Source organism: Somniosus microcephalus, chromosome 3, assembly GCF_052327205.1.
Source record: "Somniosus microcephalus isolate GS21.2 chromosome 3, FLI_Smic_1.0, whole genome shotgun sequence".
Lineage (NCBI taxonomy): Eukaryota > Metazoa > Chordata > Chondrichthyes > Squaliformes > Somniosidae > Somniosus > Somniosus microcephalus.
Window position 1 is genome coordinate 250680171 of NC_140989.1, and position 26361 is coordinate 250706531.

The following is a 26361-nucleotide window of genomic DNA, read 5'->3' on the forward strand; positions in this document are numbered from 1 at the left end:
CCCCCCACTGAAAAAATGAAGGCTCTTAACATGGTAAGGCACTCCCTCTAGTGGTTTGGGATAGAACTGAATAGCACGCAACCTTGCAACACTACAATGTCATGTCTTGGCTACCATGGCTATAAACCCGAAATAACAACAGAAAACGCCGGAAAAACTCAGCAGACCAGGCAACATCCGTGGAGAGAGAAACAGAGTTAACATTTCAGGTTGAAACCCTTGGAGCCTGTGCTAAACTTTTCGCTCAACTGCAATGCAAACTTGCATTTTATTCTATTTGCTATTCTGTGGCAATCTCTTGTTATCGATGTTTTTGCTTAATTTTTCACAATTTCTAAATGATCTTGTCCCCATGCCAATGAAACGCTGAGTGTAAATCGTACAAAGTTTGAAATGCGCAGTGAATGTTCCCGAAGGATAGCCAGGCACCTGTATTAAAGTTTAACCCCGGTGATTGTGGCTTTCTTTGTGAGGCTTTTGTATGTTTGTTTGTTAATTGGAGCTACACTGCAGCAAATTGTACCTGGGATGTGTAAATGTCTGAGGGGGAAGGCTACTTTCAATAATAGAGGGATTTAAAATGGGCTTAATGAGAGTCAAAATTTGTAAACTGAGCACAAAGAAAGAAGCTTTTTATGAGAAATCGGTTGACCAGATGTTGGATAAATAAATATCTGCTTATAACTCATGAAATATGAAAGATTCCACAAACAATTCTGCCACAAGAGTTAAAATACTTTTTAAACTCAATGAGTGATAAGACTTTGGTTTCTCCTTCTCCTTTTCCACCCCTCAACATTCTTTGCATTTCTGCGCTCTGGATGTTGGCGGAATTGTTTGCCAGTTTATGTGCTTTAAGAATGGTTAATTTAGGTCAGGAGAATTTGCACCAATACTGAGCTGATAACCTTCAATGATGGGCTCAGGCTCTAGAGCAGCGAACTGTATTCAGTGTTTACCAAACTTTGTATGATTGTAAAATTTAAGATAATTGTCAAAAGAACCAGAGGGGAGATGGAGTTTTTTTTATGCAGCGACTTATGATTTGGAATGCGCTGCCTGAAAGGGCGGTGGAAGCAGATTCAGTAGTAACTTTCAAAAGGGAATTGGATAAATACTTGAAATGGAAACTATGCAGGGCTAAGGGGAAAGAAGCAGGGGAGTGGGACTAATTGGATAGCAGTTTCAAAGAGCCGGCACAGGTATGGTGGGCCAAATGGCCTTATCCTGTACTGCAAGATGCTATGATTCTAAAATTGAAAATGATGTAACCATAAATAAAATGGACACACCAGCCTTCTTTCTCTGCAAAAGCTTCCCAAATGTTTTTTTCATGGATATCTGTGCAAACAGATACGTGCAGAGAAGGTTACAGTACTTATGTAAAGACTGTGCAATATTAATGATATTTCAAGAGAGTATGTTGTACAATACTAAATAAGTGTTAAAGTGAAGCACTTTGACAAAACCAGCTGATCAAGGCTTGAAATACCGAACCCAAGTCTTCAGGTTTGCTTTAATGGCTGACAGTCAATTGTGGATGCAAGTGCTTGTTTAAAATGGCATAACTTGTGTTTTATGACCAATTGCAGGTACGGAAACTTTGACTGTCCAAACTCTGAGGAAGATGGAAGTCCAAGTTCTCCAGAAACGAAAGCAGTAATCAGGAAGTAAGTTTGATCCAATGTGTGACTAAAGTATGCTTCATTCAGAATACAACAGTGTGAAAGGAAATTCCTGTAAGATTATGTAGGAACTTCCTTATGAAGACATCCCATAGTAGCGCACTCTTCCATACCATAGCAATCACATTAACGAAGGCTGCTTGACTGCCTCTCTCATTTGCATTTTTCCTACAGATTAGAGTTTAAAACAGAACTACATCAACACACAACATCCAAAACTCTTCAATGAAAAATTGCTTGCCCTTCAATATAAAGGTCTTGAGTTAATCTCTGATTGACATTTCTAAAGTATTGAAGAAATAGGCTTCCCTCCTTGCCCCGCCTCACCGCGGTGTCCTGCAAACTTCCTGTGAAAGTTTGAAGAAAAAAAAAATCACCATCTCGTGCAGTCATGCATCTTGAGCGCGACCTGTCCCTGGTATCCTGTCCTTGGTAACCCTCCCACTCTGTGTTGCCATTGAATGTTTCTCATTGTCTCATCATCTAACTTGGCGGCTGACTCCTGAATTCATGGAGTCAATAACCTTGCCCAAATGGTTATTGTTCAGGTTCGCATTGTGATAGTTAAGTGATTTCAAGGGTATTTGACTGTAGACAGCATCACATGCACGCTATTCTGAAGAAGTCCTCCGAGATTAAGTTTTTGCCCCCCTACCCAGATTGCAGAGGTCATTCTACTGCCCTGGATCAGATCAGTTAACTAAGACCAGGGATTAAACCCAGGATTATTCTGGTCTGTACAGCTCTTTGGCTAAACTCGGAGCTATTGGAGGGGAAAGAAAGAGAGCATCAAAATACCTTTTCAAAAAAGCAGCCCATAATTGAAGTGTAATTTCACATTAACATCAAAATGAATTTGGGCATCATGAGAAGCACTTGCTGCATTTGGTGCGCTAGATCAGACATTGAGTTGGGAGTTGTGTGCGTGAACTGTTGAATCGGCAGTGGTCCATGAAGAGCTTTTTGAAGAGATGAGAAGTTGAGAGCACTGAGGTTTGGGGCCCCAAGTTTGTGGTTCTGTCTCTGTACTTGTGGTTCTTTCTCTCCCCCGTCCCCACCCCGCCCCCAAACAGGCGAATATAAAAAGATCCAAATATTTTAAAAGTTGGGTTTAACCTAGAATGGTTCTATTTGGATTCTGAATTTATTTTGCTTCTGTCAGGCAGAGACTCTAGACTAGATTTGAAGCATAATCAACTGGACTAGATTAGGGCTTGGAGAGCAGAAATACACCAATGAGACAGTCTGGAAATAATTGGCTGGGATAATTGACACAATTAGATCTTACGAAGGATTGGGTTAGAGGGGTCAAATGGCTTTACACAATCATAAAACAAGACTTCCATTTTTGGAATTCTATTTTGCTGTTGAAGGGTTTTATGATGCTTGCTTTTCCCCTCCCCTCTGATTGCTCAGTGAGTTTCACCCAATGACTTACTGAACTGTAAAGGTTGAAAGTCTGGGGTTAGGATCCCCAGTCTGTACTTGGTTGATTTGAACCAACGTGAAAGCTGGGCCTCAGCATCCATAGACAGAGATGGAAAAATTGGCTATGGTTCCATTGCTGATTATTGTACAAAAAGCCACCCCACCCTACTTGGGGGCCATGTGATCGCCTGGGATAGGCAAAACAAAATTATTTAAAAAACCCAAGCCAATTAGGGGGTTAGGTGAGCGAAACTAATCCAGGAGACCACATTGGCCCTGATTAACATTACAAGGTACCTACCTCTTGCACCAGGAGATAAGTAGTGATGACGTACATAAGGGGGCCAAAATACTTGGATTCCTAGTTGGGGAAACTGTAATTTGTGTTGAAATACTATGCTAGTTGGGCATGCTATTTCACAAGTTAACTACCACTAATCCAGGTTTTTTGGGTAGAGGGAGGTGGGAAATTGTTGTTTCCCTGTTTTCATCAACATAGTGATTTAAGGTGTTAGCATTGTGTTTAGTTAAGCAAATTCAGCAAAATAAGTGCTGTACTCTGGAATACTTTCTCCAGGGCCACCACGTCCTTGCACTTCCTCCAGGGCCACTAGTATTTTCAGTGTGTTATGGCTTTAGGGACTGAAAGGAATGATAATGAATCATTAAACTAAATAATGTAGTACAGTGCAGCTGATTAGAGGTTTCAGATGACTCCATGGGGGCATACGCATTTGCTGAATGTGTCAGAAATGCGGACTTTATTCCAGTGGGACTGCAAAAGAGGGCTTTGGGCCAATTTTTCTAGTCTGCGCGGTACTGATTAAATGCTACCACATTGTGAGTCAGCAGGGTCGAGCCTCGCTCAGTAACTTATTCCCACCTGGGAATGCTGTTGATCGGGTACAGTCTGGTGGTGATCTTTGAATTGATTTTTCTTTTTAAACTTTGCCTGGAGGGTTGCCGGTTGAGTGTTTATTGAAGCCTATGTAATGTGACCTTGTAAGCAGTTCTATAATGGCTAAGGAAGAGAGGCTTTCTTGATGCAGCAAGTGAACCTTGGCTTCTCCCTTGGGTCATGTTTCCAGCACAGGCGTTTCAACACCACAGGCACTTGTTTCTTTTAGCAAAGGTAACTGCTTAAAACATTTTAAATTCTCATCCTTGTGTTCAAATCCCTCCATGGCCTCGTCCATCCCTATCTCTCTAACCTCCTACAACCCTCCTGGAACTCTGCGTTCCACCAACTCCCACTTCCTTTGCCCCAGCATTGGTGGCCAAATTTTCAGAAGTCTAGGCCATAAGCTGTATAATTCCCTCCTTAAACAGCTCCACACCTCTCCTTTTTTAAGAAGCTCAAAAAACCTACCTCTGACTAAGCTTTTAGCCACCTGCCCTAATGTCTCCTTCTTTGGCTCGGTATCAGTTTTTGTCTGATTACACTCCTGTGAAGTGCCATGTGACATCTTGCTACGTTAAAGGCACTATTTGAACGTTGTAACAACTTCACTGTACAGCTGATGTCTCGTCATCGAAAATGAGCAGAACAAGAGCAGTTAAGCTGCCCTGTTAAGTAATGCTACGTGGTCACTAGTACTAAACATGTAACTGAAAATTAGTGGCAATTTGACCATATCGGAGCATCTTATTAGACAACTTCAACTAGACCTGACTTTCGGATGTCTAAGCCTTAGTAATCTAACCCTCAGAGCCCAGACAACCAAGTATTCTTTGTGCTTCTATTTTTATCATTTTCTTGGTTTGCCCTGTTTGAATTTTGTGATACTGAAGGTTTGTAAAGGTCTGGGTCTTTTTAAACACTCCTGCCTTATTGGTGGAGAAAGTCAAATCAGAACACCAAGATCTGTTCGTATAAGTATCTTCAGATGTGTACAAGATAATTTTATATGTGAGCCCTGTGGCTCCACCTGTGCAACCCACTCCCCCCCAAAAAAAGACAAAAACTTGAACACCATCACCTCCAAGTCACACACCGACTTGGCCATATATCGCCGTTCCTTCATTGTCGCTGGCTCAAAATCCTGGCGCCCCCTACCTGAGGACACTGGGAATACCTTCACCACACTGACTGCAGCAGCTCAAGAAGGCCCACCGCCACCTTCTCTAGGGCAACTAAGGATATGCAGTCAATGCCAGCCTTGCTAGTGGCACCCAAGAATTAATTAAAAATAAACAGCCTTAATCTATTAAGTTTAAAATTACAGCATTAGAAGTTGCCAAATTACCAATTGGAGTTCTATTTCTAAACATTTTGTTTACCCGATTGGAACAGTTACTGATTCTGCTTTGCACGTATATTTCCAGTGCTATAGCCTCAATTCTCCGAGCCTGGCTGGACCAGTGCTCCGAAGACTTCCGGGAAGTTCCGAATTACACGTGCCTCCAGAAATTACTCTCCTATCTAAAACAGACAATGCCAGGCTCTGATCCTGAGCGACGGGCCCAGAACCTCCTCGAGCAGTTTCAGAAGCAAGAATTGGCAGAACGGGAGCTGGACAGTAAGAGAAATCCTTGTGTTGCAAACAAACAAAAGTTGCTTTAATTTTTTTAAAGGGTGTGGGTGGTGCTGGTGGTGGTCCCATTTTGATGATGGCTGTGAATGCAATTCTGGAGCATATTTTAAATTCATCCCTGAAAAATTATATTGCACCTTGCATGTGGAGTAAGATCAGATCTAGAACCACTTTTATTCCGAATCCCATTCCTTCAAAGAAAATCTGCTTTGGTTGCTGTATTGGAAATCCCCTCGAGTCAGGTGTTTATGCACCATTTAAACTATTAACGAAGAATAAAGGGGGAAAAGTTGGAATAACTTATTTATGACGAGCGTCAGAGTATGGAATGCTTTTACCACAAGTAACATCATTTAAGAGGGAATTGGGTAATCAGTTAAACAATATAAAAGGAGAAGGGACAGGGAAATTAGATGAATCGAGTTGAGAGTTAAGACCAGCACAGGCACCTTTGGCCAACTGGCTGCCTTCTATGTTGTAATTTCTGTGATTCAAAGTGAATCGTCTTTATAAATAGCTTGAATTGCTGCCAGCTAAATTGTTAACTCTGACTTGATGATAACTCAAAAGATACTGAGTATTTGAGGCACTATGAAAGACAAGATGGTCTAATTATACAATAGATTGTGATGGAATTATTCGGATTAGTACAATGTCATTTTGCCACTTAGTTCGTTCGTGATCTTTTAGACCAGTGTTGTCTAATAGAAATCAGCTACTAGCCACACCTGTGGCTACGGCAACACCGTTTTAGCCACATGCACTAATTTTAGTAGAAAACAAAGTACAGGAAACTTTGTGTTATCCGGAGGCTGTGTCCAGCAAGCTCGAGCCACCGGCAAAAATCAGGAGCCGTTTTAGGATTTTTTTCTTCTCGTGGCTTTTTTTTCAACAGTCAGGCTCTGGAAAGTTTCTCTGAAGCTGTTGCTAAGCTACAGAGACGCTTCCAAGGTACGGGCCGACTGTTTAGAAGCTGTTGCTAAGCAACAGTGTTTGTCAGATACGGAGATGAAAAGCTCCGTATGCTTCAACATTAACGCTGGTGTGTCTGGCAATTTTGAGGGAACGGCAACAGCTCGGTGCCGGATAGCACAAAGTTTCCTGTATCTGCATATTCCAGAATTACCAATTGCATATATGCATGGACGGATGAAAGAATCTGTTTTGGATGCCTCATTATAACCATTCAGGAGTTCATCTGGTCATGATGCGTAAAACTTTTCCATTTTGAATGGAATTCTGAAGTAAACTAATCAGGACACCCACTGCATACCCATGAGTTCATGGAGAGTTTGCCACTCTGTCCAGGGTTTTGACGTTCAGTTGGGTTTCCTTTTGGATTTTTGAAATTACTTCAGAATTTATAGTACAGCTAAGTGGGCTAGAAAGAAATCACAAAATGAGTGCTGTGCTGACATTTACTGGAAGAGGCTCCTTTTTTGTGTTTTGTGCCAAATACTTATTTTCCACTCCTAACTTTCTGTAAAGACTAAATCTGTCAAGAATCACAGAGGCCTTTCCAGCATTCTCTCCCACTTCTGGTCAGAATCCAGGGCCAGGGAACGTTTACCACCTCTTCTCCACGCCTGCCACCCCCCCTCGAGGTTACATTATGGTCCAATTTCACCAAGCAGCATTTATTGTGAGAGTCTGTGCAATTTTCTTTTTTAACTGTGGCTGCCAATGGTATTTTTGTTATGGTCTGTGACTTGCTGTATTATCAGGTTATTTTAAAACCAGAACTGTTAAGTCAGTTGTAAGATTTGCTCAGGCACAGATTAGCTCCCCGTCCACTGTGTCTGCTTAATCGGGACACATCAATAAATAAAATGGTTTTCTTGTCAGTTGAGTGCTCCCATTAAAGAGGCTTTGACTGCAGTGTCATACAATATTACTTTTACCAAATCTAGGTAATAAATACAGATGTACAAAAACTGATTACCTTTTTAAACCAGTGCACAATTTCCAATCATGCAAGTTTGAGCCCCAGTGCATTTTGTTAGAGGTTAGAGGTTTTGGTTTTAAGTGCTGTGAACTTTGGGCACACAATAAATGTCTTTTCAATTGCACAGATAGTTACCATGGCAACCTCACTTTCAGCCTGGGAGAGGAAGGGGATGTAGAGATAGATGGAGTTGAAGAAAAACAGGATTTCCTCTCCTTCCCATCAGACATAGTGGCAGAGCAGCTGACGTATATGGATGCTGTAAGTAAACAAGAATTTGGAGCCATTTTGTCAGGGGCGATTGCCCAATTACTCTGAAGCATGATGTTTCCGTCTAAAGTAAGCATCCCAATCTCTCCTCACATCGTTAATACTATTAGTGCTGTGTCAGTCACTAGTTCACTTCACAATATGTAGCGTTCCAAGGCTTCAAAACATGTTGTTTGACATGTGACTTCAATATCAAGATTGGAATGTCCGTGTCAGTGAAAACTTCAACAGCCGCCTTTGTTTTTCGGAATATGAATGTCATGTGAAATAAGTAGCTTGGGAGAAGACTGTAAACCCCTTATTGTAATGTCCCGTATTGGGCTTCTGTACAATGGATAAGTAGTATTTCAGGATAAAAGCTGCAATGTTCAGAGCTGGGATAAAAATCCATAACAAATATTGAGCAGACCAGTGTAATTTTCTTTTTTTTAATTTGCAAATAAAACCTGATTCCTGTGTGTGTGTGTGAGGGGAAAAAAAGTTTGGTGGCAAACTTTGCATTTTGACACGTTATATCATTGTAATAAATTCAATCACTTGAGCGGGATATCATTGGGATTTTAATGGAATACAGTTGGCCGGGGTGTGAAACCAGCATTTTACCCGATCCAGTCAGTTTCCCGATGAACAGGTTAGGTTAAAATTACAACCCATGGTCTTCCCTCAAAACAAAAAAATAGTTTTATAAAAACTTAACAAAGTCTTTTAGAGTCTAACTTAGGAGTATAGTGTTATTGAAACTCTTTCTTTATGCAAGTCTTCTCACATTTCATAGGTTTTTGGGAGGGGGCGATTTTTTTAATTTTTATATATATACCAAAAGTTATGCAAATTGAGCTCCTTCAGCCAAGGCCTGCTATCCACCTCTGCAAACATCGCTGGATTCAGGTAGCCAAGTACCTGCAGGTTTACCACCCTTAGCCCACTCCCCTTCCTCATTTACATGCTGCCCGTGGTGACATCATCCGCAGACATGGGGGTTAGCTTCCATATGTATGCTGACGATACCCAACTCTACCTCTCTGCCATCTCTCTCGACCCCCTCCACTGCCAATGTGCTGTTAGACTGAGGAGAGAAAAGTTTGCTGGCAAACTCTTTATTACAATGATATAACGTGTCAAAATACAATCAATCACTTGAGTGGGATATCATTGCGATTTTAATGGAATACAATCAGCTGGGGTGTGAAACTAGTGCATGAGCCACGAATTTCCTCCTATTGAACATGGGGAAGCTCCCACCGGAAACTGTGTACCACTCCCCAACCACCATCTCTGGCAGAGCCAAACGGTCCGCACTCTCGGCGTCCTATTCAATCCCGTCACAAAGACCATTCAATTCCACCCTAACATTGCCTACCTTTGCTCATACTTCAGCCCATCTTCCACTAAAACCCTCATCCATGCCTTTGACACCTCCAGATTTGACTGTTCCAATGCTCTCCTGCCTGACCTCCCAGGAGCTCCTCCAAAACTCTGTTGTCCATATCCTATCCTGCACCAGGCCCCATTCACCTATCATTCCTGTCCTTGTTGACCAACACTAGCTTCCGGTCTCTCAACACCTCCAGTTTAAAATGATCATCCTTGTGTTTTTAATCCCCCTTGGTTTGCCCCCTCCTATCCCTCTAACCTCTTTCACCCCCCTCCCAAACTCACCATTTCTCTAACTTTGGCCTCTTGTGCCTATGCCCCACGCTCTGGAATTTCCTCACTCAACATTTCCACTTCTCCATCTGCCTCTCCTCCTTTTATGACCCTCCTTAAAACCTACCTCTTTGACCAAGCTTTTGGTCACCCATCCTAATATCGCCTTCTTTGACTCGCCATCCATTTATGTCTGATTTTGTGTCTGTGAATCTAATGGAGATGGTTTTCTACATTGTAGTTGCTGTTCTCTCTCATCTTGTTTTTGACCTCTCCCAAAGCTTCTGTTCAGGCAGTGATCTTAGTTTTCATTTCAAGACCATGTCTAACCACATATGTAGGATGCAGTGTTCCATTGCAATTAATTAAATTTAACAAATTATATTTAGTGATTATAGTTGGTGTTGCCAAACATTTTAATTTTAGCATATGCAGTTTGTGAAAAGTATCTAGTCTGTTCAAAAATAATCTTTGATTTCACTGTGCACATTATATCTATGTGCTGCAAACCATGCCTTTCAGCTTTAACTGTGCTATTGCAAAGTAGTGAGGCTAATTGACCCTTAAATGCAGGATTATTTGTATTTGTTACTTCAGTGTTAAAGTGGTCCATGGTAATGGAAACCTCTTTAGTCTTAGCTTATTTTTTATTTCCGATCAGGAACTGTTCAAGAAAGTTGTCCCCCACCACTGCCTGGGTTGCATCTGGTCCCGGCGGGACAAAAAGGAAAACAAGCACCTGGCACCTACCATCCGGGCCACCATCGCCCAGTTCAACATTGTCACCAAATGCGTCATCAGCACCATATTGAGGGACAGGCAGCTGAAGCCACAGCAGCGAGCCAAAATTATCGAGAAGTGGATAGACATTGCCCAGGTAACGCATTGCTTATCCATTAAGCCTAGGTGAGAGGCCAAAGCCCCACAGTGTGGGAAGTCACCAAGGTTGAAGAGAAGCCTGTAAGCCAAGACCAAGCAGATCAGGACCAGATGATTAGGTGTTGCCAAGCTCGGGGTTTGAAAACTTACTAGATTGTAGGAAGAGAAGACCCGAGGGAGGGAGGTTTTCGAAGAGGAGTTGAAGGTTTCTGTAGAATGGCAAATTCTGGTCATTCATAATTTCTGTAGTTCTATAGTGCTGAGAGCTTGGCAGCTTAAATCAGTATAATTTATATTTCCTCAACAACAAGAAATTGTTGCTAGAAATTGTATCCCTTAGCTTTAAGTAACAGAGTAAACTGGTTAACAATCTCTCCTTAATTCCCAGTGCCTATTACTGTATTTGTTTTGTTGGCTGTTGTGCATTAGAGATCCCGTGGTCACATCGTAGTCAGGCATCGCTTAATTATACAAAATATGTGGCGTCCATGTGTCTGGATTTTAACAAAATGCTTCAGTGATCATCTTACATTTTTAAAAATGCAAAGCCATCGTTGGCTGGGCTCTGGGTCAAGACCTCTGCCCTGTCTAACTAAGTCGAAGCTTTATTCACTTTTGATTTCCTTCAGGAAAAATACAACGGCAGGACTTCTGCAGAGGAAGAGATTGGGGTTACATAGCTAACATTTCATGCCCTGAGTTAATGCCTGCATTTGAAGATTGACATTTTATAAAAGATACATATAATTTATGTGGAGGAAGAAAGCAAACTGATTTCAGGTTTTTAATTGCACTTCAAAAATGAAGTTGATTATCGGACATTGCATAGCATAGTTTGCCTTCCTCTCCAGCTGTAATTCATGTTTCTATTTTATTTTCAATTTTCTCCCTGCCTGCCCAAATGCTTGCTGATATATGATCCCATGCCCATAGGACTGCCCTCCAACATCTCACCTAAATGGCTGTTCGTTATATGTTTGCCCAAAGCACTCAATGTTGGCACGCTAACCAGTAGTTGGGAGGAAGGGAAGAAATCTCGTCCAAGACCGGGTCTGTCCTCGCCTGATACCTGTATAATATTTTGCCACAGGCTTGATTAGATAAAGGTCAGGAGTGGAAATCCTCACTGGTTTCTTTTCTCTCTTCCTCCGTAGGGCGAAGGGTATGGAGGGCACTCCCGCTGCGGTCCTGGCTGAGATTAGCTAGCTCTGTATCGACCGTCTTATTTTAGTCCACGTGTAGCTAATAAAAGTGCACTAGCTTTTTTGATTTGATATGCTTTTCTTTAGATTATTTTCTTGTGCTACAGGTCCTGCCCTTCTGCTCTTTTTATGTTGGTTATTAGTATTTATTATCCATTTATCGGCAGAATACAATGGGCAGGAAGACTTCCTCATATACCCCAACAGCACCTCCCCCGCACCCCCCCCCCAAAAAAAAGGTGCGTCCTGATCATTCATTCTGAAGCTTCCTTCAGTGTCCATGACCATGTAGGCCACCTGCCAAAAGTTGGCAAACGATGAGCTGAAAAGGTTGTCGTAGAGGAAAAATAAGTGAATAACAAGCTTTGAGTTCCCAAGAAATGTGAAAATGTTTTTCCATGAAATCTGTTTTTAATGCTGTTATTTTCACAGCTGACCCTTTTTTGGTAGAACAGTTCAAAGCCTGAGGTACCAGGAAACCAGGAGCCACTGATATTTACACAGTACTCTCTTGTTTTCCTAATAGGAATGCAGGATCATGAAGAATTTCTCCTCGCTCCGTGCCATTCTTTCAGCCATGAAGTCGAACCCCATCTATAAATTGAAGAGGACTTGGGTTACTGTATCAAAGTAAGTTCCTTTTCCAAGATAGCCATGTAATATTTTTAATCAATATGGTGGTGATGAGTTGCAGATTCTACCCTGAGTGCCCTTGCACGGTGAGCTTCAGATCCCAGATTTGTTGGCAGGGCTACCAGAGGCACCATGTGTGCCCCTAACAGCTGGCTCAGTGCCAGAAGTCTGTCTTCCTTTGGCTAGAGAATGAGGAGTTGCTGAGCAGTTGTCTTCAGTAGAATAATAACTGTTCAACAGCTTAATTTTCAAACTCTCTTATTCCATTACTGATCATCTAGTAGATGTAACTTGCCTCAAAATTCTCCCTCTGCGGATGTGCTGTGCTCGGTTTGTCAGATGGTGGTTTGTATGAGTATGTAAGATGGTGGTTTGTATGAGTTGCTAAAAGCGCAGAGATGATGCAGTCCTTCATCTTCCGAGGAAGTGTGCTTAAATTTTTTAAATCATGCGCCTGTAGTTTCATCCCTGTGATACAGACCGTTTGATCCTGCCCTGATTTTTAGGTTTCTCGCAGGTTTATCTTGCTGCCATGGGATTTGGTGAAGGGTAGCTAAGGCCATTCATTGCTTTTGGTTCTGCAAAGCTCTTAACCCCTGCACCACCTGCCTTTATTTTTGCTACCTGTTTCACGTCTGAACCCTTGACCGCAGTTAGTTAATCTGCCTCTATCCTCTCATGACTAATTTGTCTCATTCTCTTGACTAGGGACAGCATGTTGATGTTTGAAGAGCTTTCAGAAATATTCTCCAATCGAAATAACCATCTGATCAGCCGAGAGCTGCTAATGAGGGTAAGATGTTGGACTTGGCCCAGTGTATCCATATTCGTGGTGTGTTCAGTGTTTTAAAAAAAAAACTGATCGCTGAATGCACATGGGTGTTGTCAGCCAATCAAGCATTAGGGGGATAAGTGCACTGTGTACTAGGTGGTCTGGCTTGGCTCGATTCTTCAAAGCCTTGTGTTAGTCTTGATACATATAATGGAGGTGGATATTATAATTAACTTTTTTTAATAAATTAAACTTCTAACTTGGGTATGATGCCAATGATGCAACCGTAGTAATGAACACTGAGAAAGAATCTATCTTGGAAATTTGAACTCTTCTAACAAAGTATAAAGTGGGATTTGTGCCAACATTTTTTCCTTTTTGCTTTGCGCACTGGGAGGGCCTTGTAATTAAAACCCAAGGTGCAGCAACTTGCACATTTAATTAGTTCCCATAAGTAATTATTAGTTAAATTATCACCTGTTTTTCTTCCTTTTCCTTTTTTATTCTCAATGATGAGGATTAGTAGCTGCATGAGAACTGGGACATATTTATACTCAATAGCTTTGTTTGCCGAATATTTTAGATTGTAACTATCTTAATTTCATATAGTTTTAGTACAAAACAGTCATAAATTAGAGCATCTGGCATCATATTCAGCAAGTTTCATACCTCTATAGAGAGCCATATACTTCGAGAATGCTGATTATGCTCTCTGGGCCAAGACCCAGTTTAATAACTACTACTACTACTACTACTTCTCTCTGGTCTGCATGGCAAAAAATATGATAGTGTTTTTTGATGGTATTACAGGAATATTCTGAAGGACAGCTAAGCATACCAAAGCTTTAGTTTCAAAAAAACAAACCGTACTGGGAATACACATTGGTCACATTTTGGATTTGGCAGGCAACACCTGGCTCTTGGTATCTTAAAGACCAAAACACATTCAATCAAATTGAGAGGTTTGAAAGGCTTGCCTGTTTTAAAGTGTGTGTTGCTTGGTTTGATTGTGCAATGCCCGGCAGTCGTTCAACAAAAAATAAGTTGATGTAACTTTTATTTGCTAGGTTTGGCAGTACGACAACAATTCAGTTCAGCTGAATTATATTTGTTTTTTTTAAAAAAGAATATGATTCACCTCGAGCACATGGCACACATTGTTTATTAGACTTCTAGGAATTGCAACAACTATATTCTTCTCCTCCTCCTCCTCCTCTTCTCTCTTGCCCCCTCCCCCCACCATCATTGTCACCACCAGTGATGTCTGCCGAGCTGTTTTCCATGCTTGGCTCCCTGAGGAGAATTTTTTTTTCCCCCTTGTTTAGGCCTCCCCTTTTTAAGCAAGTTATTCACCTTTATTGATTTGGATTAAAGTGTTCAATAGGGTTGGGGGAGGGGGGAAGCAAATCTAAGCAGATAGCGCAACTACTGGTACAGATGCTTTTGCTAGTGTTTAAGAAAATGGTAATATTCTAAAGATGGATGGCACCCATCGCTAGGGGACTGTACCTTACAATTCATAAATATGTATTTTAATCTTAAAGTCCTTCCTAAGTTTTACTTATTTCATTAAACTGACTGACAGCAAGGACTCTGAGCTGAAACAGGACTTCCAGGAGGCCTAAATTTGCTTCTGCATCTCCTATAATAGAATATTCATGCGTGTTTAAAATAGAATGGCCAGCACAGTAGCCACGAACATCAAGTAAAATCCCACATTCGTGAAATGGCCTCTCTGCCAGTTGTAGCGACTGTTCAGTGCATCTTGTGCTGTTTTAGGGAACATTGAACCAACTGCCCTGTGCATACAATATAACATCCGCTGGTATGTTTATCATTACCATAAGATACCAAGAAGCCATTGTTTTTGGCCCCTGCCAGAAGCTCCCTCCCTTGCTCAGTCTGAACCGGACTGTGAAAAACCTTAGCATCCTGTTTCACCCAGAGCTGAACATCTCATCCTCTCCATCACCAAAACCACTTTTGTCTAGCCTCCATAAATTTAAATGTGGTTCACACTTGGCAGCCAGTACCCAGTCTTGCTAGTCGATCACTCCCCTCACTGACCTAAGTTGGCTGTCTTTTACCCCAATGCACTGAACTTAAAGTACTCATTTCAAACCTCTCTACAGCCTTGCCTCACCTATCTCTGAAACTTCCTACCGCCCCCCCCGTATCACCTCCCAACCCTTCACCCAGCTCTACTCTTTTTATTCACCCCCTCCCTTCACTGCACCATTTGGTGGCAGAGCCTTCGGTTGCTTCAGCCCAACTTTGGAACTCCTCCTTAATTTCCTGCACCTCTCCACTTCAAAAACCTTCTGAAAACTCATCCTTTCAGCCAAGTTATCAGTCATCACTCCTAACTCTCTCATTATGGCCATTCCTTTTATCTGGTTCATTCCTCCACTTGCTAAGTGATTAATTAGACCTGGTGTTGGTTAATTATAAAAATCTTGGTGCTCATTGTTTGTAGAACAGAAAATTGTCAAAGCATGGATTTTCTGTTTAATTCCTAATCGATTTCAGATATAGTCAAAGCATTTTTGTTCTGTATTTGAAGAGGACTAACTGCAGTATTTTTATTAGGAGATCATGATTCTGAGTTCTAAAAGCATAAATCTGTCAGACTCTCCATTTTCTGAACTCGATAAGATCTCTTGTCCTGACTGACTACCTTGCCATCAAGGTGCTTGCCTCAGAATTTCCCCTATCCTATGCCACCACATCGGTCTCTTGCTCCCTGTCCACCTTTCGTTATCCTTGGGCATATTCTAATGGAAGACTAAATTGGGTACACAATAGCAGCCTTTCTATTGAATGGTTTTTATTTTTAGCACACGGTATTGAATATTGAACCAATTTCTATCTGGGGTGAATCCGAAAGTAGCTTATTTTTGTAGTTGCAAATGTGCACCATGAAGGATGGTTCCTCTTGTGAGTTTCTTTAAAGAATATATAGGTGAAAATGCAAATTCAAATGATGTAACTGTTTAGTAAAGGTTTCTCCTGTAATAATATGTAAAAGGAATATTGATGCATTGCTCATGATTTCTGTAAAGTCTGTGGGTTGTATATTGAATTAATACACAGACTACAAGAGTAACTTAAAACAGGACTTTACTATTCGAAGGTCAGGGCGAATCTGCCCAATAAATCCTGACACCGCACTTATATACCGGTGTGGTCACCGTCGGTATTACAGTATACAGCAGCCAACAAAATAGTGCCATACCTAAAATAGTTCTCTTAAAGGTAGACTGTTACATACAATAGTTCTCTTAAAGGTAGAACAGTTACATACACCACAATCCTCCCTTTTTAGCTTACAACATACTATTTCCCATTAACATAACATATATATAACTTTATACAAAACAGTTCACAGATTCAGTCTCTCTGGAGGTTTCCTGACTCTGTCCGGATAACGCCTCGGTGGCGTAGTAGTTTCCGGCGGGGTAGTAGGTTCTTCTGGCAAGGTCGATGCGGCTTGAAAGGCAGTGCCAGGTTCATCTGGTTCCAGTATTACCAGATCGGAGGTAGGTGCTCTGGGTATCTCTGTTTCAACATTAACCGTGTAAGGTTGTGGAGTAGGGTGGCCCTTTGTGGCTGACCCTATGATCTGGTCAACATGGCGTCTTATTATGCTGTCACCAATGTCCACAGTATACATCAGTGGCCCTAGCCTTTTTCTAATAGTTCCAGGCTGCCATTTCTCGGTACGGTAGTCCCGGGCCAAAACTTGTTGACCTATCTGAAAAGATCTAGTTGGCCTTTCATTCATGCCCTGGAATTGCCGGTTCTCTACGTCCCTTCTGACATTTGGCTTAAGCAAATCCAGTTGGCATCTTAGTCTTCTATTGAAAAACATCATGGCGGGAGTTTGATTGGTGACCGCATGTGTTGCATTCCTGTACGCCAGTAAGAAGTTATCTACCTTATGTTGCAAGTTGAGGGCTTCATTACCCATGGCCTTTATGGCCGCCTTGAAGGTCTGGACAAACCTCTCAGCTAATCCATTGGTGGCGGGATGGTATGGGGCAGACGTGTAGTGCTTGACCCCATTGCTTTTCAAGAACTTCCTGAATTCTTCGGACACAAATTGCGGTCCATTATCAGAACAGATCTGTTCTGGCAGGCCATTCCTGGCAAAAATGGTCCTTAATACTGTGATGGTTTTTTCCGTGGTGGTGGAGGACATCTTTATTACTTCCGGCCATTTGGAGTGTGCATCCACCGCGATTAGGAACATGGAGTCCATAAATGGACCAGCAAAGTCGATGTGTACCCTTTGCCAGGGAGATGAGGGCCACTCCCATGGATGCAGAGGAGCTTGTGGTGGTGCGTTTTGGACCTTCTGGCATCCTAGACAGCTTTTAGTTATTTCTTCGATGTCTCCATCAATACCTGGCCACCCCACAAACGCTCTTGCTAGGTTCTTCATTTTCACTCCACCCAGATGCCCCTCATGCAGCTCCTTTAGCACCTTACTCTGAAGTTTGGGTGGAATCACCACTCTAGATCCGCACATCAAAGTTCCTCGACACACTGACAGCTGTTCTTTTCTTTGCGAAAATGCTGGCAGCGTTGGTTCGCCCTGTGCTGGCCATCCCTCCACTGTTAAATCGTAGACTCGTGAGAGAGTCGGGTCATTTCTTGTTTCATTTTCAATCATCGAATTTGTCACTGGTAGACATTCCACTATGGATGAGTGGAACAACTCTACCGGGTCCACTGCAGCCGCCTCTTCTACTACCGGCAACGGTAGGCGCGATAACCCATCAGCATTTCCATGCTGTTTGGACCTTTTGTATTCGATGTCATATTGGTGTGCCCCCAGTAACACGGACCACCTCTGTAACCTTTGCGCAGTCATGGTGGAAACGGCCTTGTTAGGGTTGAATATGGCCACCAACGGCTGGTGGTCTGTCAGTAATGTGAACTTCTTGCCTTGCAGGTAATGATTGAATTTCTTTACTCCCCACACAAGGCTGAGGGCCTCCCTATCTATCTGGGCATAATTTTTCTCAGCGGAGGTCAATGATCGGGACGCAAATGCGACTGGCCTTTCCGAGCCATTTGGTAACTTGTGTGAAAGTACTGCTCCAATTCCATAAGGGGAAGCATCACAAGCTAGACGAAGAGGTAACGTTGGGTTGAAATGAGCCAACACTTCCTGAGAGGTAATCAACGCCTTGCTTCTGCGAAAGGCCTTCTTACAGTCCTCGCTCCACTTCCATGGTATTTCTTTCCGCAACAGAGCATTCAGCGGATGCAGCATCGTGGATAGATTTGGCAGGAACTTGTGATAATTTATCAACCCCAAAAACGATCTCAACTGTGATACGTTTTCCGGAGCGGGGGCCTTCACGACAGCTTCTATCTTGTCAGGTGACTTGTGAAGCCCCTCTCGGTCAATGACATGACCGCAGTACGAGATTCGTTTCTGGAAGAACTCACATTTCTGGCGATTAACTCGAAGGCCATATTCCTTCAACCTGGTGAGCACCAGTTTCAAATTTGTGAGGTGTTCCTCCTCGTCCTCTCCCGTAATCAGGATATTGTCCAAGTAACACTGCGTGCTGGGAATACCCTGTAAGACCTGCTCCATGGCCCTCTGCCAAATTGCTGGAGCCGAAGCTACTCCGAAAACCAGTCTATTATAACGATACAAGCCTCTGTGTGTGTTGATCGTGAGATACTGGCGTGACTCTTCCTCCACTTCCATTTGTAAGTATGCTTGTGCCAGGTCTATCTTTGTGAAGTGTTTTCCCCCAGCCAATGAAGCAAAGATATCCTCAATCCGCGGAAGCGGGTATTGTACCGTGTGAAGCACCGGATTAACCGTGATCTTGAAGTCTCCGCAGATGCGGACCTTTCCCGGTCCCCCTGGCTTGTTGCTTGATGAAGACTTCATGACGGGAACAATGGGCGTGGCCCACTCACTCCAGTCCACCTTCGACAGTACCCCTGATCGTTCAAGTTCTTCCAGTTCTGCCTCCACAGCAGGTCGTATCATGTAAGGTACCGATCTGGCCTTGAAAAATTTTGGGCTTGCATGTTCTGCAATCTTGATCCTTGCTTTAATTCCTCGCAGCGTTCCCAGTCCTTGCTGGAATACGTCTTTAGCTTCGTCCAATATTCTGGACAACCGCTCAGGTTTGACCTCTTCCTTCCCGGAATCTACCGCCATTGTGTTTAGTGAATGCCAGTCTATCTTTATTTTCCTGAGCCACTCACGTCCCAGAAGTGGTGGACCTCCTTCTGGCAGTACATACAGGTCCATCCTATGGTGATCTTTGTCCTTGTATCTCACCTTGACTTCTATCTTCCCGATGGGGTGTACTTTGTGCCCCGTGTATGTCTGCAATACTATCTCCGTGTCCCGTAGGGGAATATGTTTAAATAACTTTTTGTAATCATGCTTATTCATGACCGTCAACGCCGATCCGGTGTCCACTTCCATTTTCACTTGGACTTTTGCAATCTGTAGTGTGATCCAGATAGTTTGTCGGTCAGCTTCTTTACCCACATTGTGAATTCTCAGACTATCCAGTTCCTTGCTGTTGGAGTCTGAGTCTGAGTCCGAATCCTGTTCCTCTGGACTCTTCCCAGTCACCTCATGTACCTTTCTGTACTTCTTCTGTGGTGACTTATTGTTGGTCTTCTTCCCTGACCGGCATACCTTAGCTATGTGACCAAGCTTGCCACATTGTCGACATTCCTGGTTTTTAAACCAGCATTGGTTCTGGTCGTGTGTTGTCTTCCCACGACGATAACATTTCGTTGTTCCCGAAGTCATTTGATCCACACTGAGTACCGCTGTCTTCCGCTGCATTTCCTCTGTGCCTCGCTGCGGCTTCGTACGACGCTGCAATCAGGACAGCCTTGTCGAGTGTAAGATCATTCTCTTCGAGCAATCGTTTTTGTGTTCCTTCCTTCGACATTCCGCACACGAACTTGTCTCTTAGTGCCTCTGTCAGATTTACCCCAAACTGACAGTCTTTTGCTAGCCTACGCAGTTCAACCAGGTACTCCGTGTTGCTTTCCTCTTTTCGTTGCGTTCTCACGTAAAATTTAGATCGTTCCGCTAACATCAGCGGTGCGGGGTTAAAATGATCCTTCAGGACAGCAACAATATTAGCGAAAGACTGATCCGCCGGTTTAGCTGGTGATAGAAGATGCTTCAATAACCCGTATGTCTTCGCACCCATTGAGTTTAGTAAGGTTGTAGCTTTCTCATAGTTTGCTATCTTATTGGCCTTACAATATATCTCGATGCGTTCTACATACGTGGCCCAATCTTCTACCTCGGAATTGAAATCGTTGATGTTACCACGCTTAGGCATCTTTCTGATAAACAACAACGAAATACTCCTTTAAATTTTTTTTTTTCAAGATGGCGGTTTCCCGCTCTTATCTTCTTTCCCCGCCCACTTTTAAAATGGCGGTTCCCCGCTTCTGCCTTCTTCCCCGCCTACTGGCGGCTTCCCGCGCTTACTGGCGGCTTCCCGCGTTTCTTCCCCTGGCTGGAAAGGTAAGCTTCCCTTTCGGGCGACGGCCGCTGGCTTCCAGGGTTCGCAGCCTGCGCGTCGGCTTCAGTGCGCTCCCTTTTCTCGGCAGGGCAACCGGTGCTGGGTACACCCCGTTGACGGCAAACAGTTTCAGCCGCTGGGCTGGATCTCGCTCAGTCACCCCGTTGACGGCGAACAGTTTCAGCCGCTGGCTGGACCTCGCTCAGTCTCCCTTACTCGGGCTCTGTCTCTCCCGCTCGCTCGGGCTTCCAATCGCCCTCCCAGCCCTCTCGCAGTCCGTGCTTTCCTCCCCGGCTGCGGCTGAGTTCTCCGCGGTTTATTTATTTTTATATCTTCCCGCGCCTTACGATCCCGTCGCAGCGCTTCGCGGCCTCGGTCGCTGCCCGGCCTTTTTCGCTGGTCATGGTCTAGCTGACTCACGACGCCGTTGCGTCCCCCAGCCCGCTTGTACCGCGGTTTCCTTGCTCCACGCTGCCCCAGTCTCAGCGCCTCTGGGCCTGACTTCTGTCTGGCTCCTTCCCCTCTCGACCGTGATCGAGTCCACCGCCCTTCTCCTTCGTGTATTTTTTTATTTTTCCTTTACTCGCAGTCACCGTGGCCGACTTGCTTCTCGTGCTGATCAGCGCACTCCCCACCGTGGTAGAAGGAACAATCAGTGCCTGTTACTGATGGAAGGCTTCGTGTTTGAAATCTTCCTCCTTTCTTGCTCTGCAGACTCGAGTTTTCTCTCAGCAGAACGACGAGGGCGGGTGCCTCTTCTCGACGCTCGATAACTGCTTCGGAAGTATTGTTGCCGCAGGGTAAGATCGAACTCGTCGCCACTGTAAAGTCTGTGGGTTGTATATTGAATTAATACACAGACTACAAGAGTAACTTAAAACAGGACTTTACTATTCGAAGGTCAGGGCGAATCTGCCCAATAAATCCTGACACTGCACTTATATACCGGTGTGGTCACCGTCGGTATTACAGTATACAGCAGCCAACAAAATAGTGCCATACCTAAAATAGTTCTCTTAAAGGTAGACTGTTACATACAATAGTTCTCTTAAAGGTAGAACAGTTACATACACCACAATTTCAATATATTTATTACTTGAATATGTACTTTGTCAGTATGATTTTTTAAAATTAATTCTTGGGGTATGTCACTAGCAAGGCCACCATTTATTGCCCATCCCTAGTTCGACTCTAAGGCAGTGGTGAGCCATCGCCTTGAACCATTGCAGTGTGTATGGTGAAGGTACTCCATCAGTTCTGTCAGGTAGGGAGTTCCAGGATTTTGACCCAGCGACGATGACTTTTGCTGTTAACTGTAGAAATGCCCTAAAATGACATTATTTCATATCTGATCCTTTTCATACAGTTTGAGGCATCGCCTTCACTGACTACCCCGTTCAAACAACTTAATTTTGAAAACTTGCGGGAAAATTGAAGTACTCCCCAGATGAACATTTTATAAAATTCCTCTACATCCTCCCAGCAAACTGGGTTCATAGAATCATACAAATTTACATCACAGAAGGAGGCCATTCAGCCCATCTTGTCCATGCTGGCTGACAAAGAGCTATCCACCCTAATCCCACTTTCCAGCACTTGGCCCATAGCTTTGTAGGTTATGGCACTTCAAGTGCATATCTAAGTATTTTTAAAATGTGCTGAAGATCTCCTCTTCTACCACCCTTTCAGGCAGTGAGTTCCAGACCCCCACCACCTTCTGGGTGAAAACATTTCTCCTCAAATCCCCTCTAAACTTCCGACCAATTACTTTAAATCTATGCCCCCTGGTTATTGACCCTTCTACTAAGGGAAATAGGTCCTTCCTAGCCACTCTATCTAGGCTCCTCATGATTTTATCCACCTCAATTAGGTTTCCCCTCAGCCTCCTCTGTTCCAAAGAAAACAACCCCAGCCTATCCAATCTTTCCTCATAGCTAAAATTCCCCAGCCCAGGCAACATCCTCGTAAATCTCCTCTGCACCCCCTCTAGTGCAATCACATCCTTCCTGTAATGTGGTGACTAGATCTGCAGGCAGTATTCTAGCTGCGGCCTAACTAGTGTTTTATACAGTTTGAGCATAACCTCCCTACTTTTATATTCTATGCCTCATCTAATAAAGGCAATTATTCCATATGCCGGCTTAACCACCTTATCTACCTGTCCTGCTACCTTCAGGGATCTGTGATCTTCTACACTTCAGTGTCCCACCATTTATCGTGTATCCACTTGCCTTGTTAGCCCTCCCCAAATACATTACCTCACTTCTCCAGATTGAATTCCATTTGCCACTGTTCTGCCCATCTAACCTGCAGTTTTCTTCCTCATTATCAACCACACGGTCAATTTTTGTATCATTGTGAATGGAAGAGGTGATTTACATTCTCTGAAGTACCCCACATCTTGTTTCTAAAAGCATTTTACAGAGATGTAAATACCCTCAATCAGATCACATTGTAAGCCACACAGCAATTATTGTTCTCATCAACAGAAGATCCAGTTTCATGGTCATCGGTGTTTCACCCAGGAAGTGAATGTCCTCCTTCATCTAGTATTATAATCTATACATGTATATGGGCTCAGCATTAATGTCAGTTTTGTGCCATACTATTCTAGGTATGGGGTGAATTGTAGTTTTGCGCCAAAACATTGTTATCCGGTTATCACAAATTGAAGTTAGAATTTGCGGAACATGTTGGCATAAGGCTTCAGATTTTAAAAGTAATAAAAACTTTGCAAGGCCTTTGAGCTGAAATTTCTGATCCTATCTCATTTGATGTTATGGGAGATTGTTAATTGGCCGTGTGCTAATAATTGGTTTTATTCCTAAACCTTCAGGAAGGAACTTCAAAATTTGCAAATCTAGACAGCAGTGTAAAAGAAAATCAGAAACGGGCTCAGAAAAGGCTACAGCTACAGAAGGATATGGTGAGTCATCCTTTTATATTCTGTACCAGGTGTGGACTAATATGTTCAAATATAAAACTCTTCAGGTGCTCACTTCCAACTGAAGTCTGACTGACCTTTGCATAATGCAGAAGTTTTATTCTAAATTTGGATATTAACCAGTTCTCCTTGGAATTATTAAGAAAACCAGTGTTGCTGCTTTTAAAAGCATTCACTTGGTTGGTTACAATTTAAAAGCTATAACTATATTTGCACTGCATTAATGCAAACATATGTAAACATGTATTGATTTATATAGGTGCAAAATATTCTACATTTCAGTTGATTTATAATAGAATTTGTGGACCCAGTGTAGTAGGCACAGAATCTTCCCCATGGCCTAGTGGGTAAAGGCAGAACCCTGGTTCAGTTCTCTGCTGAATATACTGATGTTCACCCAGGCAGAAATTGGGGCACTACAGTTGAGACGAAATAGATAACTCTTTCAGAGAGCCGACATTGGCACGGCAGGCCGAATGACCTCCCTCTGTGCTGTAAAATTGTATGAAGCTAGCTTCAGCTCCTGCTGGGAAGTTGTATATCTGAATATCGGGTGACGACCCAATTGAGCACAGCTATGATGCCGTTTGATAGAATAGACAACCAGCAGTCATTATCTAGGCCACCACATGAAGGACAGCCTATTTTTGTGCCAGGTTCCAGCCGGGAATTCAGTCAATTCCTTCAGGAGATGGAGAAAGAAATAGGAAAGAAAAAAAATAGTGTGGTCGAGGATGATATAATGTTTTGCCAATATAGTATAGATACTAATAAATGAGTGGCCTGGAGTTTGAGGTTGGGAGAGAGAATGCTGTATTCAACCAATGCTGCTTTTTGTGCATTATCTTGTTTGTTTTATATTCCATTTATATAATTATATACATTTTCAAATCATCTTTTCATTTGTATAACTTGACGTGTGCACAATAAGCAAGAATGGGCAATGCCATTTATAACTCCTAACGTGTGGAAGAGCTCCCAACTTTCAAATGAAAAAATGACACAAAGATTGAGATTGGTTAATGCAGCACGGACAAGGGATCAAACTCCGAACCCTCCTGGTCTATATGGGTCTAGCTTTGTATCCCACAATATCATTCTGTATTTAAATGGCCACATTGTTCTGGTTGCAAATTGATTTAGTTGCATACTAAGGAGGAGGAGTTAAGTATGGGGGTAGTATGTTTTAGAAATGTGGTGCTTAACTCATTCAAAATGGGTTGAACAAATTTGCCTCTACTTTATAGGGTGTGATGCAAGGAACTGTGCCCTACCTTGGCACTTTCTTGACTGATCTGATAATGTTGGACACCGCTCTTCCAGATTATGTTGAAGTAAGTTTGTTCATGTTTTACCACATGTTGGGATTCTTCCTTGCTGATGGTTGCTATAGTTACCATATCAATGCAAGTTGCTTGAAGATGAGAATCAAAGTGACAATGAAACCACTAATGAGATTGATCAAAGTCGTACATTAGAGAAATACATGCATGGCTTAGGTAATTTGATGTTTTGTGCTGTGAATCAAACAGTTTGTGAATGAAGACGCATGGAAATTACTATGCAGCTGATTATGAATATATATTTTTTTCCATATCCTGAAAAAAAAATTGTCTGTATAAATTGCATGTTCTTATTGTGTGCAGGTAATTTTCTGTTAATTGGATATAAGACACCATTTCATTCTCAACTACCTGCTCACTTGTGTAGTCAACTTGATATTGACAAATTTGACTGCACAGAAGGACTTGGTGTGTTGTACAAGATAATGACCCGGCAGTACATTTCTTACATCCATTGGTATTGTACACGTGATTGAGTCTTGACCCCATACTAATTTGGAACCAAGTTTACATGACTTGCATTTCACCCCTGACCATCCAAGTCCATAATCTTGCACAATCCAACCTTTTTACAAGTCAAATTAATGGGTTTTTTCTCCTTTTGTCTCCTATAGGGTGGTTTTATCAACTTTGAAAAGAGACGAAGGGTTTGTATGAATTATTACACTTTACAAAAATTTCAAAAATGTATGTGGGCGGGGGTTGTGGGTCGATAGATCAGCCACTACTTTTATACTCAATTTCTTTCAAATATTATCTTTAATAAAGGATCCACAGAAAAGAAACGTTATCAGTTTGTTATGGTTCTAAAATATGTGCTTGATGTTTTTTAAAAAGATCTGTCTTCGAGGCACTGCCTTGAGAGGAATAGTGGCCTGAAATTATCCTTAGATAATTTGTATCAGAATTCATCCCTTAGCTGCCACATCAGTGCTGTTTTCACAATGCAGTGAGACTTGGAGGCATAATTTACTCTGTTGTAGGAACGGAGGTTCCTATCAAAAAGACTGAGTTCGACTCAGGTAATTAAATTAATGAACTTTAATGAAAACAAACGAGTTTAAACTGGAAACTGCTAGGACACATCAATAACAGGTCTATTCTCCTTGAGGGCTCCACGAGGACTGATCCACTGATCAGGAGAGTGACGTCATGACGTTCTTCCCGCCGTTGGGGCATCACGTGACTGACGGCATGACGTCATCACGTGCTGTAAAGGTAACTGGCATTGTACAGTCAAACAGTGTAATTAAAGGTACAGGCACAGACAGTAACTACATTGCTGTTGAAGGAATTATGTACAACCGCTCTGAGTCCTTTGGTAGCTCCGCCACATGCGCCCCCCAGAATTATCTTTAACAGAAAAGGTGAGGCAAGGAGGAGGCCTGATGAGCCTGTCCGATCGACTTCGATACCCTGGTAGAGGAAGTTGACGACCAGTGGATGCGTTGGCAGTCTGTGGCGGCTGAGCAGGCGCGGCGAGCGCAGATGGGTTGTCAGGCAGCTTTGGTTGATCAGGTGCGGCGGCTACGGGCGGTCGGCCA

At 42.8% G+C, this 26361-nt stretch overlaps 1 protein-coding gene across 7 annotated transcripts in view; it reads left to right on the top strand.

Moving 5' to 3' along the window:
* rgl1 (ral guanine nucleotide dissociation stimulator-like 1) overlaps positions 1-26361 on the top strand; it is a 428494-nt gene that overhangs the window by 375163 nt on the left and 26970 nt on the right. For all 7 annotated transcript variants that reach the window (XM_085982333.1, XM_085982334.1, XM_085982332.1 and 4 more), the window contains 9 exons: positions 1593-1670; positions 5439-5632; positions 7720-7853; positions 10171-10386; positions 12117-12220; positions 12932-13016; positions 23367-23456; positions 24722-24808; positions 25432-25464. In XM_085982333.1, coding sequence (XP_085838459.1) covers positions 1593-1670; positions 5439-5632; positions 7720-7853; positions 10171-10386; positions 12117-12220; positions 12932-13016; positions 23367-23456; positions 24722-24808; positions 25432-25464 — 1021 coding nt within the window. The remainder of the gene's footprint in view (positions 1-1592; positions 1671-5438; positions 5633-7719; positions 7854-10170; positions 10387-12116; positions 12221-12931; positions 13017-23366; positions 23457-24721; positions 24809-25431; positions 25465-26361) is intronic.